Source organism: Spinacia oleracea, chromosome 1, assembly GCF_020520425.1.
Source record: "Spinacia oleracea cultivar Varoflay chromosome 1, BTI_SOV_V1, whole genome shotgun sequence".
NCBI lineage: Eukaryota > Viridiplantae > Streptophyta > Magnoliopsida > Caryophyllales > Amaranthaceae > Spinacia > Spinacia oleracea.
The window spans coordinates 122,971,986-122,993,891 of record NC_079487.1 but is presented as its reverse complement, the minus strand read 5'-3'; the positions used below and the strand labels follow the sequence as shown (position 1 = coordinate 122,993,891).

The 21,906-nt window shown below is 33.0% G+C and overlaps 2 protein-coding genes across 2 annotated transcripts; both read right to left on the bottom strand.

The window, feature by feature from the left end:
• Positions 1-3,944: 3,944 nt before the first annotated feature.
• Positions 3,945-8,072, bottom strand: LOC110775241 (L-gulonolactone oxidase 3). Its single transcript, XM_021979852.2, has 4 exons — positions 7,783-8,072; positions 6,709-7,146; positions 5,669-5,924; positions 3,945-4,854 (listed from the first exon to the last, which is right to left on the bottom strand). The coding sequence occupies exons 1-4, from the start codon at positions 8,050-8,052 to the stop codon at positions 4,025-4,027; spliced, it is 1,794 nt and encodes a 597-aa protein (XP_021835544.2). The 5' UTR covers positions 8,053-8,072; the 3' UTR covers positions 3,945-4,024.
• Positions 8,073-19,538: 11,466 nt separating this feature from the next.
• Positions 19,539-21,544, bottom strand: LOC110775247 (U-box domain-containing protein 26). Its single transcript, XM_021979856.2, has one exon. The coding sequence runs from the start codon at positions 21,012-21,014 to the stop codon at positions 19,944-19,946; it is 1,071 nt and encodes a 356-aa protein (XP_021835548.2). The 5' UTR covers positions 21,015-21,544; the 3' UTR covers positions 19,539-19,943.
• Positions 21,545-21,906: the final 362 nt, after the last annotated feature.

The window sequence follows — 21,906 nt, the reverse complement described above, 5'->3', positions numbered from 1 at the left end:
TTATTTACTGGCCTGCCATATTTGGGGTGAAATATTTTCAAAAGAATGATTAAGGATGTGAAATTGTACATGCGCATTAGTAGGCTACCCCCTTCGATTCATACTAAATGTAATTTAAAGGATGTGAAAAGTCTATACTAAATGTCACTCCATATATGCTAGCCTGGAGAGGTGATAAATGGGTCGTTCTTATTGAATTTGAATACAATAAAGGTAGTTTATGTTTATTATTCGCGTTGACAAGGGAGCTTTGTTAGTGGCGGAAGCCGATTAAGGCTCTTCACCCGGAGGACTCCATCCTATTTGATGAAACTTCTGTACTTTAAGAAGGAATCAAAAGTGTGGTGGCAATTGGGTGCAAAAATCTCATTATTGAAGGGGAAAATTAACTTGGTGGTGATCAATTCAATGCACAAGATTTGTCAGGTCTCGTGGGAGATTAGTGGGCTTGTTGAGGATGCTAGTCGAGATTTATCAATTTTGGTTTCATTTTCGGTCATTCATTATTACCGGGAAGCGAATCAAGCGGCGGATTTATCAATTTTGGGCTCTTGTTCTATATATTATGTCGTTATGGTTTTCGTCTTTTGATCATTATTTTTCCATTATCATCCGAAATGATGATTTAGGTTTTCCCTCTCAAAGGGATTAACCTGATTTTTTCCTTATAAAAAAAAGAAGAGAGGTTTGGATCAATTTTGACATGCCTTTTGAAGAATAAATAATGCATTGCTACTCTGAAAGAACAATGTATTCAAAGACAATCATGCATTTCTAGTTTCTACCTCAAAAAAACAATATATTCAAGGACAATAAGATGTGGCTGCTTCTGATATCTTAATATAATTTCCCCCTTGATGGGTTACTTAAAAAAAACAATATATTCATGGACAATAAGATTAACAAGTCCATCGCTCTGAGTACTTCCCTATTTTCTTAATAAGTCCATCACTTTTTATATTGATACGGAGTAATTTTCTACTCCGTAATATTTTTTCATGGCTTCTCTTTCTTTTACCATGGTCCCACTGGGATACATTTACCGGAGTATTCAATTTTTATTTATTTATTTATTTATTGTGTTTTCTCTCTTTAATCTACTTCTTCGTCTTTTTACTTGGACAATTGTATTGGGATAAACATAAGAAACAATTGTTTTTTAAGAGATACATAAGAAACAAATTAGGTAGAAAACGTTATACTTCATATAAAATATGTATAAGAGTAAAATGGACAATTAGTATGTGAACACAAAAAAAAAAAAAAAAAAAAAAAAACATGTGGCATACTATGAAAGAAAATGTTGGAAGTAATAGGCTACTTAAAAAAAATGGTGCTAATAAAAGAAATAGAGGAAGTACGGAGTACTCCGTATTAATTTTCAGTTTCTTTACTTATTGTTTGTTTTCTTATATAAAATATTTATTAGAATAAAAAATTCATCTGCTCGCTTGCCCTACTTTCAGAACAAAACACTTAATTGCATGGAGACACGGAGTATAACTGTATCAATATGTATGAAATCTCCTACTCCGTATTTTTTATGTGTTTACGCAAGTGGAACATTTATAGAAACGGGTGGAGGGTAATTAATTAAGTGATTATACAACAAAATTAGACAAAATGTCCGATACGGAGTACAATTTACAAAAGCCAAGGGAAAAATATGCTGATATGATAAAAAGTAGTGGAAAAAACAAGTGGGTTTTGCTGGTAGTAATAGAATTATGAAGTACGGACTAAGCATTTTCTCTCTCCTTATCTTTGAGTATCCCAACTTTTTTTTTTTTTTTTCACACAAAAGAAATACAGTTTTTATTCAAATGAGAACTTAGTTGTATCTTAATTAGAGGAAGATCTAGCAACAAACTACTCCCTCTATTTCTATTTCTATTTGTTCTTCGTAGTTTGATTTTTTTTGTCTAAAAGATTTTAAACAGAAAGAAGACAGACGGAGTAAAATTAAAGAAATTAAACGAACAAAAATCAACACATTATTACAGAGAGATTAAGCATCGTAATGCCACATCCCTAAGATCCTTCTCTAAAATACAACTATGCTCTGTTCTGTTCGACTTAATTTGACTTATTTAAGACTAAATAAGTTCAGATAAGTTTAGTTAAGTTCCGATAAAAGTTCAAATAATATAAGTTCAGCAAAAATAAGTTTTTTTCAGACATTTTCACACACAAATAAGTTAAATTCAGATAAAATAAGTTCAGATAAATTCAGTTAAGTTCAGATAAGTTCAGTTAAGTTCAAATAATATAAATTCAGTCAAAATAAGTCCAATAAAACGGAACATAAGTTCTAATGGAACACTTTGAGATTAAAGAAGTAGATCGAGTACAAATAAGTAGAAATCATTAATAACAGCCTGCCCCAGCAATGTTTGTACTCTTTCAAAATCTACTTTCCTATCTAGAAGATTAAATACTTCACTTTTTTCAATCGAAGGATCACTGTTTTTTGTTTTTTTTTTTGGGGTTAGGATCATTGTTTATGGAATTATGGTGGATCTTAATTAGTACCTGGGTTTAAAGTTAAGTTAAACAAATTACCCGATAAATATAGACTACTGTTAATAATTGAAGCCAACTAAAAGTGGAAAAGCAATGTCGTTCACTTGATTAATTTAGTTAATTAATGAATGTAGTTTAAAAAAATGTTAATTAATTAATGTTGTTCAAAAAAAGTTAATTATTTAATGTAGTTTCAAAAAAATATTAATTAATTAATTTGGGACCATGTATCAAGTAAGACAGCTGTTAATATAGGACTAGAAATAGAGAAAACCTAATTTAATAGTTTTAAAATGTAGTCTGGTAAGGTAGCTAATAGGTCAATTTAAATCCCAATCCAACATTAACCTTTTTAATTTTAGGTATTCAATAGTTTCCTTAATTTTGTTCATGGTCAACTTTATTACGGAGTACTTGTAAAAGAACCTCTTCAACAGGTGGTACCCACCAATATAATCAGATCTCGCCTACATCATTTGCTCTCTCCATCATTCTTACGCCAAAGAACATAAACAATGAGTGAGTTTGAGTAAATTATAATTTTAAACCCTTTATGATATACACATTGATAAGGATTTAGTAAGATGGTGGAAAAAATTGAACATCGATTCGGCAACCCAAAAACATAACGAACCAATACATATTAAGTTGTACATTAATTGTTAGTCAACCCAAAACATATACTACCTCTGAAAGTTTACACTTTCCATTTTAGTATGTTCCTAAAAGTTCTTTACACTCTATTTCCTTCTATTTTTAGCATATAAATTTTACATTTATACCCTCATTTGGCCCACTAAAACATACAACTTGCAATATTTTATCGTGTAAATCCATCATAAGCACCCACAATATTTTAATATTAATTTTCATCAACTTACATTGTTGGACAATTTATAGCCACTCATTTCCCCGGCCCATTTGTTACCCAACAATTATGTGTTCATCAAAGTTCCTTAATTACCGTGCAAACAATAAGCGTAAATAACATTTAGTAACGGAGATAATACTTTATACTCTGTATATGTTTCAAAACAGTGGTTTCCAAACATAGTAGCATTAATTTGTATTCAATGTTCGAAACACATATACAATATACAAATATGATTTGAGTAGATGAGCATATACATTGCATACTTTTTGTCAATATTTTAGTTTTAAATTTTAAGTTAAAATTCTAGCCAGTGTGAACGCTAACTAGTCTCGTGGATGGATCAAGTGTACGGTTGATGTCGAACCAATTTATATCATTGTTAAGCCTTGTTCTTTTGAGTTTAATTTTACTTTACTGCATTATACTGAAATTCAACTAAAAAGAACAGGGCATTAATTATTTGGTCCATTGTGTAATGTTCCACACCAATTGAAAGTTTAAAACCCTAATCAAACAACAAGACTTGATTTATTTTAGCACTTAAATATTCTTTATAAATGACATCTTTAATTTTGTTACTTGAAACATCTTCACAAAAACTAAATTATTTGGTATGAATTTCTAAATTTAGAATGAACTTGAAACTTGACCTTGTAAAAACCTACAAACTCTAGCCTGAGAATACAAAAAACCTGGCTTACAAAAATAGCCTTTAGATGGACTACAATGTCTATCCTCTGAACAAACACACAACCCTTCCAAAGCACATCCATCTCCATCTTCTCTGTTTTCTCCATACAATATTTCATCTGACCATTCACTCGAAAACATACCTTGAGGATCAAGTAACTTCTTTACATCAATAAACTTACTCCAATTAGGGTACTTTTTATGCACACCTAAAAACACCAAGTTCCTATTTTTACCCCAATGTGGTTTAGCTCCATACTTAAAGAATGCCATTTGCTCAATCTCTTCAACCACATCTTGATTTAATCTCGGAAGTTTAGGATCATCACCGCGAAAATAATTGAAATCAACAACAACAGAATCCTCATGTTGTCCTAGATATGCATCTGAGCCCTTAATGAAACGAACTAAGAAGCCATTGTAGATATCAATACCACAAAGTTTAAGGGGACTAATTAGGTCCCTTAGTTTCTTGACATCTTTAACAAAATCTCCAAATTTTGAAGCAGGGAAAATGGCGGTGGATTCATAGAAGGATAGCCCTTTGATTGTAGGGTCCCAAGCACAAGTAAGGTCTAGTCTTAGAGGAGAAGAGTATAAGCATGAACCAGATGCTTGTATGTTGGCTTGTGTGCCTATAACTGGATAGCTTGTGAAGAGTAATTTGTTGTTCTTTAATCCATTTGCTATTAGTTTCTTGTATGAAATAAATGTTGTTGCCATTCTGCATTTACCATTCTCGTCTTTGGTACTTTCAAATGACTTCTCTATGTAAATTAAATTATATACACACGGGGGAAAAACATGTCAGTAATAAAGATTATAGTGATGACGAAGGACATACAACACTTATATTCAAAATTTAAACTCAAGTCGTGTTTGACAATTAGTGGTTAGTTGTTAGCTGTTTGTATAACATCTTTGATTAGCTGGTGTGGTAAAATTGATAGTCGTTGTATTAGTTGTTAGCTATTTTATTGCGTAAATTGACAAATAATAATATCATATAATTTAGTAGTGATGTGTAATCTTGGTAAAGGGTAGTGGATTGGACAAGAATTAAGATTGAATAGTCATTTTCTCTTACCATCACTAAAACCTCTATCACTAAAAAGCTTGTATTAGAGCATCTCTAATGCTAAGCTAATTTGACAATTACTACGTAGCTTGTTATGCCACATAAGATTTCAAGCTATTTTATAGTCTAACTAATTTATGCTCCAATAGCTAGCAAATAGCTTATTATTTAAATTGGTCATACTTGTTCCACTTGTCAATTATTTATTTGGCAAATTTAGGAGCTAGTTGTCAAGTAAATTTGGGAGCTTGTTTAAGCTAATTTGCTTGGCCAAGCTAATTTGTTATTTTCACTCCAATGGTCTAGCTATTAGTTTGAAACTTTTATAAATTTCAAGCTAGTCCCTATCTACAACCATTGAAGATGCTCTAAGCTTTTTCAAAATTAGCTATTTGGGCTAAAAACCTGTCTTTCAATCCTCTCTCAATCAAACCCTTAACACTCAAACTAGAAGTTTGAGATAGTCTAACCTCTCTTTTTACCGGAGGGAGATAGATTATTACCGAGTGATCGAGTAGCTTGAGAGATTAAAACAGATTGAGATTGAAATCCAAGAAAATCATTGATTCCATTTCCAGAAGTATTGAAATCAACTCTATCATCATATCTGTAAACTGATGTGTACTTTGATGGATACCACGTTATGTCACCAAATTCATATTTCTTGGCGTGATTAATGTACTTATCTTCGATGTCATCATCTTTTGTAAAATCATACGTAATTCTTCTCTTGAAAGCTGCTTCCAACGATAACTTCACCTATTTAATTTATCATCAATTAAACAATTAATAAATAAATTTTTTAAAAAAACCATGTTTATTTTACTCTTACTCAATCATAGAGTACTTCCCCCCCACACATCATGAGTTGGCACTCTCACCTTTAAATTAAGTGGGGTCAAAAGATGTGTTTTTTTATTGGACGATGATTAAGATTTTCTTACCTTTTTTATAACATATATAATAAAAAATATAAGTTAAATATTTTAATTTTCAATTTAAATCATGACACATAAGCATGTCACGTCATCATTGTGACACGGCTTAAAGGTCGCATGTTGCGACCTTTATTATTTTCGTTTTTTATTAGGTATGCAGACCGGCGCAAAAAAAGTCGTCGGTATAAATGGTTTAAACGAAAATCGATTCTAATTTTTAAGCCCAACAATAATAAGGACATTTTATTTGGAGAAAACACTTTGATAATTTTTTTTAGGGAAACCTGATAAAATTAATTTGTTGCTCCATGAATATGTAATGTACTGCGTAGTACGGAGCTTGTACTATGTGTAAATTATTCGTTGACAACTTTTTTTTGTCTTAATGTGGTAAAAAGGTAAATGATCAACTACAGCTAAAAATGAAAGCACACTAGGTCTATTTGACAACAACAATAAAATTAAAGCAATTATATCTATTTATCCAATCCACCAATAAATTAAATTACGATAAAGATTACGGAGTACTTTGTATTTTCTAAATTATTCCATAATAAAATAATTTAAAAAAAATAACGTAGACAAGTGGAAAGAAGTTGACATACCTTAGAGATGACACCAAGAACACCCAAAGACAGCTTAGCACCCTTAAAAAGAGGGTCATTACCCTCTAATAACCTAAGAACCTTGGCATACCCTTCGGACTCCTTCCCAGGAACCACAAGGCTAATACCAACAACGTGGTCATGAACCGCTCCACCCTTCCCCCACCACGAGCTCCCGTGGGCCCCGGTGCTTATAAGGCCGCCTACGGTCACCCCTTCCCAGTAGGGTGCCGCGACCAAGCTCAACGCGGCACCCTCCACCTTGTTCATCAAGTCTCTTAGACTCACCCCTGCATCAACTGTTACCACCTTGTTTTTAACATCAATTTCGATACCGGAATTATATTTTTCTGTGCTTATAAGCATTGTCTTATTTGATTTGCTGCTAGGACATGCCAATTTTGGTATAGTGTGTGAAAATTTAGTCACCACTTTAACCTGTTAAAAGAAATAAAAAATAAAATACACGTGAAAAGTCAAACTGTCATAAATAATTAAATGGTAATAAATCCAAAATCATGGTTCACTGGAGATGCCCATCTCAGAGATGTATTTAGCAAATATATCTCATCTCACAAAACGACGAAATAGGGATAAGACAAGCATTAGAACATATGTCATTTTTTAAAGAACAGATGCAATTTTTCAAAAACAAATGTCATTTTTCAAAAAAATTGATTTTCTCCTTAAATGTATGTCTATAGCCCATTTTGTCGTTTTATTGGCTGGTATATTTTTGTAAAAACATACTATCTGACATAGAAATATACTTCAATTCCTCGTTCACTAAAGCTCCATAACTAAACAAAAAACGGTAACGAAGGGCCTCTTGATGTCTACATAAAAAAATGGCAACAAATTAAGAAAACTGAATTTCATTTAAACAATTTTAAATTAATAAAAATGAGGTGAAATAGAAAATGGCTAGCTTGGAGTGGTGAAATAATCATATTCAAATAATTAAATAAAATTATAATATTAACAAGAAAATTTTACTTCAGTTTCAAAAATTAACTAGAATGATTATTCCAAAACAAAATAATTACTACGTACTGTAGATGTTAATTAAGTTACCTTGAGTTTATTTTTGTTAGCATTCGCGACAGCCAATCGAAGCTCTTGTTCAGTGGTAGGATAAGTTATGGTGGGAGAGGTGCAATCTGTTCTATCTCCCCATAAACCATAGCCATTCTTGAGGGTGCATAAGTTACCATTACATTGGACCGGGTTCGGTGGCGGTTTAGCATGGAGGTTATGAGGGAAGACAGATAAAATAGTTAAGGAGTAAATGAATGTGATTAAGGTAGTAGTACAAGGAATGTTTAAGATAATCTTTCTTCCCATTTTCAAGAACCTGGTTTTGATCTTGATAAATGATAATGTAGGAGAAATTTATATATTTATAGGAGTCAAGGATGATTTATTATTTATTTTATAATATTATGAATTATTTGTGGGACCAAATCTATATGTTATTTAAAGGGTACGGATTAATTAATTACTTATGTTATTTGCTTAAATTAGAAAGTAAGGATTTTATCCTTTAAATAAGGATTCTCCATTGATTGCTTTGTCTTTTGGTGTAAGGAATCTGTTACGATAGGAGAAAGGTTTAATAATACTTGTCTTTTTTCTTTTCTTTTTTGGGAAAAAGTCTTTGACCTACGGTTACCCACGCTCCTAACTCGACTTTCCCTCCGACCATTCAAACACTAGATCTGTATACACGCAAATATACACATCAAGAGTTGTCTTATATAATACTCCCTCCGTCCCTTAATACTTGCACCGTTTCTACTTGATACGCTTGCCAATGCACAACTTTGATCACCAATATCTTTAACTACATATTATAAAAACTTGTAAAAAATTAATAATTTGAAAATATATATTAAGATGAAGGCAACAATATATTATATACTAACATTTATTTTCATATACTAGGAATAAAATAGGGTCAAAGTGAATTATGTGAATGGTGCAAAAGGTCAAAATGGTGCGAGTATTAAGGGACAGAGGGAGTAGAAATATTCATGGAGAACATGTAATACGTATATTGTATGTTCACTATAAGAAATTGTACTATTAACGACGGGAAATCCCGTCGCGAAAGACCAATATTCGTTGATTAACGACGGGATTTCCTGTCGCGAACCCGTCATAAAAGGGGGCCGACGTTAATAGAAATCTCGTCGTTAATCCGTCGTAAAAGACATTTTGCGACGGTTATTCCCGTAATTGTTTGGTTGTTAGCACCGTCGCAAAAGGCTTTTACGACGCGATTTTTGACCCGTCGTAATTAGGTTGTCGTTAAAGATACAAATTCTTGTAGTGGTTCGAGTATATGTTTAAAAGTTTGTTAACCTTAAAACGTATTAGTTGTACGATTAAAGGAGACTTTCTTCATAAAAACGAAGGAATATAAGTTTTCTGAACAATCATCGATCAAAATGGGATAAAGTATACTCAATTAAATCCACAGAAGTATAAGATTTGGGAGGAAAAAGTTGACCCGGCCAATGAGCTTAGATTGAGAATTTTAACTCGGTCGTTTAATTAGATAATTCAAAATTGACGTGACAAGATTTATTTAATTAAACAAGATGGATTAGGGTTAAATTTCAAATCCAAACATGACATGACATTTTAATGCTAATTAGTGCGTCTTGTATTAATTTAAATAACTTTTCGAAATATAAATACTCCGTATGCAAGATTTCTTTTGTGATTGTTGTATTAATTTCATTTAGATATCAAATATATGCTGGTTAAGTGGGTTAATTAAGTTACTACTTACTACTGAGTATGTATTTATATTAATTAATGTGTGTGTTTGATAAACGGGTCAAGAAACCCGTTTAATAAATGGACCATGTTTCTCCCTCCGTATTTTTTTAAGGGTTAAATATTGACCGGCAAAAGTAAGTGGGATAGTTAATAATAAAGAAATACGAAGTATAACAAAAAGAAGTATGGTGTAAAAGTTGCTTAATAACAATGGTTTATTTGTTTACTCCCTCCGTCCCTTAAAACTTGACCTGTTTTCCTAATCGGGCCGTCCCTTAATACTTGACGTGTTTCTAAAAATGGAAATATTCTAACAATATAATTATATTATTTCTCACTCCCCCTACTAACCCACTTACCCCTTACCCCTTACTCCATACAAAAAATAATTAAAAATTCAACTCCTACTCTCCCCCAACCCCACATCTTTACACATTTTCCACTAACTACATTAAAATAATACCCCACTATCAACTACTACCTATTAAACTAAATAAGTCAATTCAAGTCTCTTAAACTCTGTGCCGGTCAAACCGGGTCGAGTATTAAGGGACGGATGGAGTATGATGGTAGTGGACGTAGGAAATAATAAAGAATTGGGAAATGATTGAATGAATACAAAAGTTACAAAAAATAAACATGTACTTCCTCCGCCCCTTAATACTCGCACCGCTTTCCTTTTTGGGCCGTCCCTTAATACTTGCACCGCTTCTATAAATGGAAATTTATATCAATATTATATTATTTGTCACACTTACTTACTAACCCCACCTACACCCTATTCCCCACAAAAAATCATTTAAAAATTCACACCCCCACTCACCACTCTCCACCTCTTACCCATTTCCCACTAACTATATTAAAAAAAATACCCACTATCAACTAACACCCATTAAATTAATAAGTCAATTTAAATATCTTAAACTCCGCACCGGTCAAACCGGTGCGAGTATTAAGGAACGGAGGGAGTAACTCATAATAAAATACGGCCGCAAATAGTAATTGTAACCCCTAAAAAATAGGGAGGCAGTAATTTATTAAATTACATTTGGGATTAGAGGAGAAGGTACACATAAGTCAACCAAATACGAATCAACAGGGCTCGATAATCCGTTTACCAACTCTAATAACACAACAAAATTAAATTGTGTAGAACATTTTGATCCAAGATAATGTTTTTTGATCCAAGATAATGTTAGATGCCTAATGTACTTGTAAAATGTAAATTCTTTGGAACTTGTTTTTAAAAAAATCCAGTGGTTGAAAAAGCTCCTAAAATCTAAAACTATATGATCAGTAGTGCTGACAGGGACCTGCAGATACACAAAATACAACCATTAAATTTCGATAGCTGTCGTAAAAATGGCATTCCTTTGAAGGAGTGTTTAATTCCGACAACGATATCAGGCAGAGAGTGGTGGTTTTGGTGGTGGAAGGGGCGGAAGCAGTGATCGTGGAGCCATTCGTTTTTCTCTTCTACCATTGTAAAGGGAAAAATGTCGTTTGAGAACTTTGAGGCGATCGTCTAGGGGATTTATAAACTTATCTGAATTTATTTTTCACTGAATGGAGTCATAATCGAATTTAACTAATTATAAATGTAAAGTTGTATACGAAAATTTGTTAATTTGTGCCCATATTTTGTATATTTATTACCTAAATTAATGATACGCGTTTTAAAATCTCCCAACCCATTGAATAGACTCGAACCCGAAAGCTTTGGGTTTTAAACAAACATTTGTAAAATCCGAACACGAAAGTGACCGGCCCAAATAACTCAAACTCAAAAATAAACTTTTTACAACCCGATCCGACTAACCCGTTTGACAGGTCTTTTAGGTTGGGTCTAAGCTTACCTCTTTTGCCCAACGGACCTGAAATGGCAAAAACCAAAAATCCCTTTTACGGGCTTGATTTCTTGTCCATATACGCCTGTTAAACGAGGCGAACATTCTCACACCCTAATGAGCCTCCAAATATGTATATTTTTTTCCCCTAAATTTAATTAATTAATTTAATATTTATGGTTTAAAAAATTAATTATTTCTAAATTTTCAAGTCCATCAAATAAAACAAAGTGAAAAGTTAAAACCATAATATATCTACCTTACATAGGGACCTTTATTGAGATATATTAATGAGACTATATAAACAATAAATTAAGGTCTATTTGTATGTAAAAGATTGATAGAAAATTATTGATTTTGGGTCCACACTAATATTATTTTGGATCAGGTCCGCGCAAAAATAATTTCTTTTCTACTACTTTGAAAAATAATACTACGTACATACTTATTTTGTATGTCACTTCATATAGGGAGTACTGTGTTTAATTGGACATGAATACTTCAGTCATTTTATCAATAATTTGATTTGTTTAAATAACAATTGGATACGATTGTTTACATAATATTAGGAACTTTTATGTTATAATATGAAAAGAAATATTCCAAATGTAAGATATGATTAAAATAGGACACCAAAAACAGAATACGTAAATAACAAAAATGGACGGAAGGAATACTCCATACTCAACTCCATTTCCTTACATAAAAATAAAAATAAAAATAAATAAAAATAAAACCAGAGACCCTTTTTTATTGGGAGGATATGCCTGAGAATATATAAGGTAATATCCAAGCTAGCAATGCTTGGTATTTCAAATTAATAAATACAAAAATAAATTAGGGATTATATATCCATTACATATTTACATTATACTAAAAAAGACACCAGGAATGACACATGTCGATCACTTTCTAGTGCAAATTTTTCCCGCCAAAATCTCCTCTCCAAAATAACTTATCTACTTTATTTGTATAAGTTGTTTATTTATGGGGAAAAATATTGGATTATAGAATATGACAATATTAGACGATTTAGGTAATATTTTAATCAAATCGTTGTATCAATAATATAAAATATACTTACTCAATATTTTAGATAATAAGGCTACGTTCTATTCACCTGATTTCCACTTATTTTTCCTAAACTTATCTTATCTGAACTTATCTGAACTTAACTGAACTTATCTGAACTTATTAGAACTTATCAGAACTTATTTTAGTTATAAATTGTACTTGGCCAACCCTTATTTTTCCTGAACTTATCTTATCTGAACTCATCTGAACTTATCTGAACTTATTTTTCCTGAAATAAAGTGAACAGAACAGGGCCTAAACGTATTAAGTATATCGAATATTTTTATCAAATTATTATATTAAACATATAAAATATAAAACATATAAAGTATTACGTAGTATGAGAAAAAATGCATATTGATTATTAAATGAGTATGTTTAGAATTTATTAATTACACATTAATTAGCTTTAAGTGATAAATATTTCAGTTAAATATTTTACATAAAAAGATGGTCAAATAATAATTTTCGAATATCCGTGCATGCACGAGACCTAATCTAGTTAATGTAATTTCCGAGCCTATAATAAAATAATAAGTTAAATGTATGTGTTGGAAATCACATTTTTCTATAAATAATTATTGTTCAATATTCAATAAGACATTTGCTCATACTTTCAATGCAATTATGTATTTAGGAGGTAAATCTTTTTTTTTTACAAATTTATCAAACTTGCTTTAATATAATATATATCTGTATTATAAGAGAAAACATTTGAGGCAGCGTCAAAAATAATTGTATATTTTATCTTTACTTAAATCAGAAAAATTAAAGCAAATTAAACACAAAATATTTCATATTACAACATGGAGGGAATCAATTGAAAAGATATTCAATTACCAAAATCACAAGAGATATTAAAACTAGAAAAACTTATAAATAAATAAGGGTAAAAGACTAAAAGACACTTAATTAATTAATCAGTTACTAAATATTATCGTAGGTGCAATTTAAATAGCATGTAATACGAAGTATATGTAAGAGCATCAATACTAACTAACTCTTAGCCCCCTCTTAACTTTTCTCTTTCCTTAAGAGTTAACTCTTAGATAAAATGTGGTAACTCTTAGCCTCCTCTTATTTAGAGGTTGATTGAGACATCCTCTAAATAAGAGGTAACTCTTAGAAATAAGAGTGGGGTTGAGGTGGAGGTTTGTGTTTGATTTGTGATTTTTATTTTATTTTTAAAAAGGAAAAATATGTTAAAAGGTAGTTAAGAGATAGTAAATAAGAAATAGTCTATTTCTTGGGTTTGTTGATGGGTAACTCTTATTAAGAGATGGTGGTGATGTGGATGAGAGAAGGGACTAAGAGGGGGTAAATAAGAGTTATCTTACAATTGATGCTCTAATATATTATGAGTTTTTTAACCGCCCATCTATTACAACATGACGTGGGTTTAAACAAAAAATAAATAAAAATTAACAGAGTACTTGGTTTAACTAACTCAAAAACTAAGAGCAACTCCGATCCAATAGTTTTCTATTGAAATTTGTTTGCAAATATTATAAATGCTGAGATAGTTTAAATCATTGTTGCACATTTTATAAATTAGCTATGTTAGGCAAATTAGCTTTGTAGAGCTAATTAGCTTGAAAAACGTGGCAGAAACCAATCTGTTTAAAAGCATAAAAATAACAATTGACAAGTAGCCAACCATTAGAGTAACAAATAGCTTAAAATTGTGTAACTTAAAAGGTTGATGTGACATTCCAAGCTATAATATAATTTAGCCAACCATTAATGTTACTCTAATTAACGCAATGCACAGATACATGATGTTATAAATCACACAAACTTCATAGCTAGTTTTTAGCTTGTAAGATATACAAATTTCTTAATTAAAATTGTTGTCTTGATATTATAGGAGAAGATCGATACAATTTACTTTTGTAGCAAGTTAGCAACATATGAGAGACGCATTTGGAGTGTGATCATGAAATTGGATTAGGAGTGTGAAATAAGTAAAATTAATTGTAGAGAAAAGTACATATTTTTATACGGAGTAACATCTACGAAATACTCCCTCTGTCCCAGAATACTCGCACCGGTTCGAGTCGATACGATTGTCAATGCACAACTTTGACCACCAATATCTTTAAGTACATATTATAAAAACTTATGAAATATTAATATTTTAAAAATATATGTTAAGATGAAGCCAATAATATATTATATGCTAACTTTTGTTTTCATATACTAGAAATAAAATAGGTCAAAGTGAATTATATGAATAGTGCAAAAAGTCAAACCGGTGCGGGTATTCCGGGACGGAGGGAGTACTTCATAAGAAGGAAAAAATCGAGGTAATGATAGGTAAAGAGGGGAAACTGCATGATGATTTATAAATCTTAAAGCACTAAAAAAATATATTAAAAAGAGCAACACGTGACATCGTGATATTCAAAATTTTCTATTTTAAAATATAAGTATAGAATATAGATGATATAGTTCCTTGTTTGGGCCCATCATTAATGAGGGAATTGGCCTGAAACAACATTTTAATGAGTTAGATCCAAATAGTACAGTAATTGTTGGGTCTACCACATCACCCTCGAATGACTTATCTATGTCTTTGTAGGCCATATAGTCATATACTCTTCTCATGTTTATTGCTTGTTGAGTTATTGGTTCTATGCTTCTATTGTTGCAGGGGAATTTACCAACGTAGTCATTAATCTAAACCCATATGAAATCTGTATTCCGTACTGCGTTATCATCGTAAATATTTACGAGTTACATTTTTTTTTTTAATTAGGTAAAAGAAAAAAAACCTATTGAACTAACATCTATCACATATTTACAGGTTAGCCAATCCAGTAATGAAAAATTTATCCACTTAAACTTAAGGACATACGTAGTACAACTAATAGTTATTCCCTAGTGGAATCAACTACAACTTCTCGTCAAAAAAGAAAATAAAAAATAACTAAAACCACTCTAGCTTATGTATGGTACAATTTGCGTTCTATGGCGGCAAGGTATAACCAAAGTTTTTTAGCCCATTTGGAAAAAAAAAATCTTATAATATAAAGTAAAATCGGTTGTATAATAACACCATAACCGAACAAAATCGTTATCCATTATTTGTGACTGGATTATTTAATTAACTAGCTTTTGGCCCGTTCTATGCACGGGCTATATTTTAGGAAATTCAACTAAAAAAAATGGTAAATTAACATACCAAAATGATAAAGGTATAAATGTATAATACTTCACTAAAAACTTTCACTAATAATTTTGATACGTAGACATACTAAAATTCCCAAGATATATTGAAGCATTATTTTTATGGAATATATTATGAGCTCCCCAAGACCACAAATACATTCTTAGTTTAAGAGTATACGGAACATCTTTTTATCCAAGGGGTTAAAAAAAATGAGAATAAGAGAAATATGCTAGTACGGAGTAACTAAGTTAAGCATATGTATTCTTTGAATTAAACCAAAGAAATCAACAAATCTTCAATATGCTAAGAAATTCACTATTGTTGTTTGTTGGATTAAAAACTATGTTTCAGTTGCCAAGTATACATGAAGTTTCGCACCCTATCCTTTGCATCACAATCAAGAAAAATACCCAAAAAGAAAATGACCTAAGAATTAAGAGTTGTGATCAAGAACGACACGTGATATGTCAAAATTCTGGAAAATATCAAAAACTAAACCATTTTTTTAAAACTCAAAATTATGCTTATAGAGTTGGGGGTGTGGTAGTAGTAGATGTCATACAGATTTCAAAACAAAAATGCATCCATGTTTGTCGGTTTTTAAGTCGTTTGTAAAAGAACTTGAAATATGATGACGCTTGAGGCAAGTCAGGCAACAGGATGCAAAGAAGATGCACTGTTGATTTAAATGGGCTAAAAAAATGAATATAATGGTAGCTTTAACTAATACCAACCTCATTAGAAGAAATATTTTTCCAAAAAACAATGGGGTGGACATGAATTAGAAGTTCATAACATAATTTTAACTTCCACCCACCTATAGAAAAATAATCAAATTCTTCAAAATGAACAAATTTAGCAAAATAAGTCAGGGAGGAATATCGGTCTATAAAAAATTGTAAACATGTAGGTTTAATAAATGGTCAAATTTATTAACCAGCGAATTATAACCATCTGAAACATTTCTCATTCTTGATTCACCATAACCGCCAATGTATTAATCAATGGCTCTAATTAAATTGTTCTAAACGGTGATAAACTAAAATTGGAAAGGGAAAGATGAAATGTTGAGGTGACTTATTATGTTTTAAATGAAGAATTGATTATGTATTCTTGGCCACATGTTTTCTAAGTGTTCATGATTATGTGTCCCGTGTCCGTCACGTGTCTTCAAAATGGTGTTGCTTACGTGTCGTATTGATTGATGGGTTATGTGGCGATTTCTAGGTTAACTGCACTGTTCTCTCTCCCTTTTCATAGATAAAACACGTATGAAGTTATACGGAGTAACACGTTAATATATTCAAAGAACTAAAATCATTACGGAGTAATTAATAAAGATTTTGAAAATCCGCCAAACTTAATTCTTTATAAAAATATTTTTGATGCATGAGGACAAATTGGATCGATAGAGGTGAACTAATAGTTAGATATAATGCATTTATGTATTATTCATTTATTTGCAATGTATTAATAATGTATTTACGTAATTACCCTACAGAGTACTCACTACGCATGCAATATTTATGCAATTCTTAAAATATGGATAGTGATTTACACAAGTATCATAAGTGAAAAAGTAAAAGAACATAACGTTACTTCGTAAGATTGATAAAAAAATATTTTTTTGTTAGACCTATTAATAAAAAATATAAATCGATTATATTCTTTTAATATAACGTCATATTGTTTTACAAAAATACTTGTATTATTTGGATGCACATTATTCTATATCTTATTATACACCCTTATCCACCATCTAAATTATTAAGACTATCAAAGTATGCACCAAAGGTGTCTAACTCTTACTATCTTAGATTGCCAAACTCCCTTTTCCACATGAAACAAAAATAATAAATGCAAGTATTTTTGTAAAAGTTTGTGTAATTTCTAAGAAATTTACCAAAAAGAAAAGTGGGCATTTAATCCAAGTTCCTATAGGAACAAAGGACATGAAGATTGTGGGACAAAAGTAGGGCAGAGCATTACTCTTATGCTTTCAGAAGTTGGCCAAATGTGTGTCCTTAAGGAATCTTATAAATTTTGTAGGCCTTTGAACTGTTATTTTCATCGTTTTGGCTTTATGTCACCCCTTAATCTGACATATGCTCGCCATACTTGTTCCACTACACAATCTTTTTTCATCTAACTCAACCCCACCACATGTGATTTCATTTTTGTGACCTTTTATCATTGTATACGTTGTTACTTTGTTCATTATTACTCTGTATATATCATTTCTCGATATGTACGTGTCATCCTTACACGAGATCATATTAATTTTCTCATGGATAAATTCAAAATATTTTGAACGACATTATTAGACATTTTTGTGTAGGTGTCATGTGATAAGAAAGTAATTTTAACACACAGACTTAATTAATTTTGGCACACTTCATATGACTATAACACAAATTTTGTGATCTTATAAATAGTGTGCCAAAAAATCATCTAACTGATTTACTAATCGGTTGTTTGAAGCTCTTTTGAAAGTGCAAAAAAAAAGAGGGGAAAAATCTCACATTGATAAAATGCAAACTTTCTTACTTGTTTATATTTGGGGGCTAGAGTCTAATACTTGTTTATAAAGTGTGAGAATGGTATGGGTGGACACATAAACACACGCGCCAGTTGGCCGGAACGTGATCTGTGGAATGCACGGGTGTGGGGTGGGTTTTGTGGACCCGTATATTCTTTTTGGTCACTTAATTAACTGCTCCATTACTTCTATGTTTATTTCTAGTCGTTTTATGGTTGTTGCAGTTCCTGAAACTCTCAATAGATATTTTTCACTTTCGTTTTTCATAAACACATGCATTCACAGAAACTGTAAACTCGTTCTCTCTCAAATTCTCTCTTCTGTTTTGGGCAAATGTTCTGGTCTCCAACCGAGCCTTATAAGTGCACTCAATCGTTGGTGGCGTCATGTTAACCCTGGAGGACAACCACAAACGTTCTGCTGCATCGGGGTAGCGCAGAATTGTCTTTTAGAACCGTGGTTCAGCCACAGCGCGACAATCGTTCACATCGTAATTCGTAACATCCAGATAATTTCTACTAATTGTTTTTTTACCATCAATTTCCTATACTTCGTATAATACAATGAAAAAACGTGAAATTTAAGAAGAAGGATCCTACTGAACCAACAACACCTAGCACGGGTTAACGCGATGAGTCACTCCTAAGCATTTCGCAGCTGATGGGGCTCGACCCTGTGACCTCTAAGTCACAAGGTGGTTCTCCTCCAACTCCACGCGACAATCGATTCACATCGTAATTCGTAACATCCAGATGATTTGTTCTAATTGTTTATTTACCATCAATTTCCTATACTTCATATAATACAATGCAAAAACGTGAAATTTTAGGACTCTACTGAACCAACAACACCTGACGGATTAACGCGATGAGTCACTCCCAAACATGTCGCAGCTGATGAATCTCAACTCTGGAACCTCTAAATCACAAAGTAAATTCCTTACAAACTCCACCAACTTCTGTTGATTCAAGGACGGGGAAAATGTAACAAGCTACAAATATCAGCTTTCAATTAGACATCATAATTAATATGCTTAGTAATCAAAATTCAAAACTACTTGTGAGTTATGACGTAAGCAAATCCCCTATTCATCCTCTTTGTTTTCTTATGTAAAGAACCCTCCATGAACAATTGCTCTATAAAATAATTCTCATTGTGACTTCACTCCATTTTTCCGCCATTGTTCCCTCGTATTCTTAAATTACGGAGTACGACGCAGTAATTCACAACCCCATAACTGAGTCCTAGTGTTTTTTTTTCAGAACTTTGTATTTCCCCTAAATTTTCAGAGATCAGCTCCATCAACTTAAGTTCAAGGTAAAGAATAGGGCTTAAATTCAATGAAGTACTTAAATGACGTACACGTATAAAACAATTTAAGTTTATATCATACAAAGAAGTAATACAAGAATCAAGAAGAAACTTCGATGTCATACACGAGCTTAAAAAAAAACCTTGTTTTACACGGAGTATGGTAGTCGTGTAGCATCGATATATCAATATCGATAGATAATTGATAATGCGACACAATCTTGAACAACAAAAGCCCACTAGAAAGCTAGCATATTTGATCTATATATTTTCGATCGTAGTTAACTGTACAAAGATAATCATGAACAGAAAATTCAACATTAAACTGTTATAACCAGGAATCAAAACATGGACGAGTATAATACTTCCGAAATTCGATGAAGATTCTTCCTGGAAAGGGAATCATCAGAATGAATCTGGGCTTGCTTAATTCATAATTTATCAAACCATCTAATAATATATTCATATAATATTATATTGATCATGCATCATTAACAGTAATTAATTACTGAGTTAAGTCCACCTTTCCATTTTCTTGAAGAACCTTAAGAAGCTGAGCACCTTTCCTCTTCCCCCTAGCACTACAATCCCCCTGCTGCATGGCCAACACCACCGCACGTGCCACCTCTTCCGGTGGTGCCGCCTCCCATAACTGGTGATCCTCATCACCACTACCGTATACTGCCGTTAAAACGCTAATTGCATACTCCCTCCCTCGGCCCTCCATCCTTCCCATGGTCGCCACCAGCATTGGCACCGCGAGTGCGTGGGCACGCACCTCGGCCGCTCCCTCGGGGACCGTGCACATGAGCTCGAGCGCTGCCAATGCCCGCTCTACCACCGCCCCTTCAAGGTCTGGCAATGCGTCCACCACCCGAGATGGGGCTCCACACTCGACTGCCACACGTCGGTTACCCTCCGCCAGGCAGAGCGCAAGGAGAATCTTTGTGGCTGACTTTGCTGAGACTGATTGGCTCATATGCTGGAGCACCTCGGCCACCACCACCGCCGGAACAATCACAGAAGCGCCGCTCTCAGGGATAGCATCCGAGGGCGGGTTCGGAACCAAGGATTGCTCCAGCATTTGGAGGGCGGCGATACGGTCCGAGTCCGACCCGGAGGCGAAATGGAGCTCCGCCATGTGGAAGAGCTCTAATAGATCAGGAAATTGAAACCCTTGTTTCTGAACCGCCGTCGAAGAGGAGTCCGTTGGAGGAGTAGGAAAGGTAGGAGGAAAGCGCCACTGCGTAAAACTCTGCGAAGTAGAAGAGGAGGATGTTTCAGAGTCAGAAGGTTTAGTACTTGGGTGGTGAGACAGTAGTGGTGATGGAGCTGGTGCAGGATTATGAGATGCAGAAGAAAGAAGTCTGGTTGTTACTTGAGGTGGCGGAAGTGAAGGTTGGAGTGCCAGAGGGGGAGGAAAGTGCGGCGGCGAAGAGCGAGGGGTAGTAGGACTAAGAGGGGAATCAGTACAGTGGCGGAAGAAAGCACAGGAGAATATAGAAGTAGTGCTTCTCTTCTGAGGTTGGTGGTGATGGTTCTGATTATGGTGGTGATTGTGTGGATGAGTCTTCATGATGGTGGATGATAGGGGAGGAGAGAGAAAGATGGAAATAGAGGGAGAGAGATGTGCTTAGTTAGAAATGGCAAGAGAATTGAGATTCCAAACTCCAAGAAAGCTAACAAAAGGGGTGGGGAGAGAGTACGGAAGAAATGTGGAGTTTAGCAGAAGTTGTCAGAATCAGTCTGATTCTGATAATATGGGTTGGGATTGGTGTAAAAATTGAAGGCAGTTTCCTCACAAGGAGATTTGGGGATGTAGGAATTACCCTTATAATGGGAGGTACTATGCCCATAAATTTAAGAGAGAACCTAAAATAAGAGGGTCTTTTACTCAAAGGACTGGCATTATTGACCATACAAGTTAAAATAGTTATACAGGGAAAAGGAGAAAGTAGCAGTAGAAAGTAGAAAGTAGAAAGTAGAAACACACAGAAGTTGCTGAAGCTTATTCTGTAATTTATTAAGGTTTTCCCTTCCATCAAAATAAAGTAACAACCAATATACGTAGTAGTTTTTCCCCTCACATTTTAATCGCCACAGAGAACACTAAGATACAGCCATAAATCAACCCCTCATAATAAGGTTCCATGCGGAATCTCCGCCTTGTTTGATAAAGACTAAAGAGATGTTTGGACAAAGGAATGGTGACATTTTGGGATTAGAACGATTTTACATTTAGACTTGTCAAAGTTTGCTTGCTTGCAAATATGAATAAAGATAGTTGGCCAAAAAATCATGTCAGCATTTATCAAGTGTCGTTTCCATGATTATAACCAAACATCTCTTATAGACAAACAATGAATTGAATGGTCAAATCATGTACTTGTATTACCTAATAAATTCATTACTTAAATTCAAACCTTAATTAGCTAATTAAAATTATACGGTGTATGTATATCAGCGTA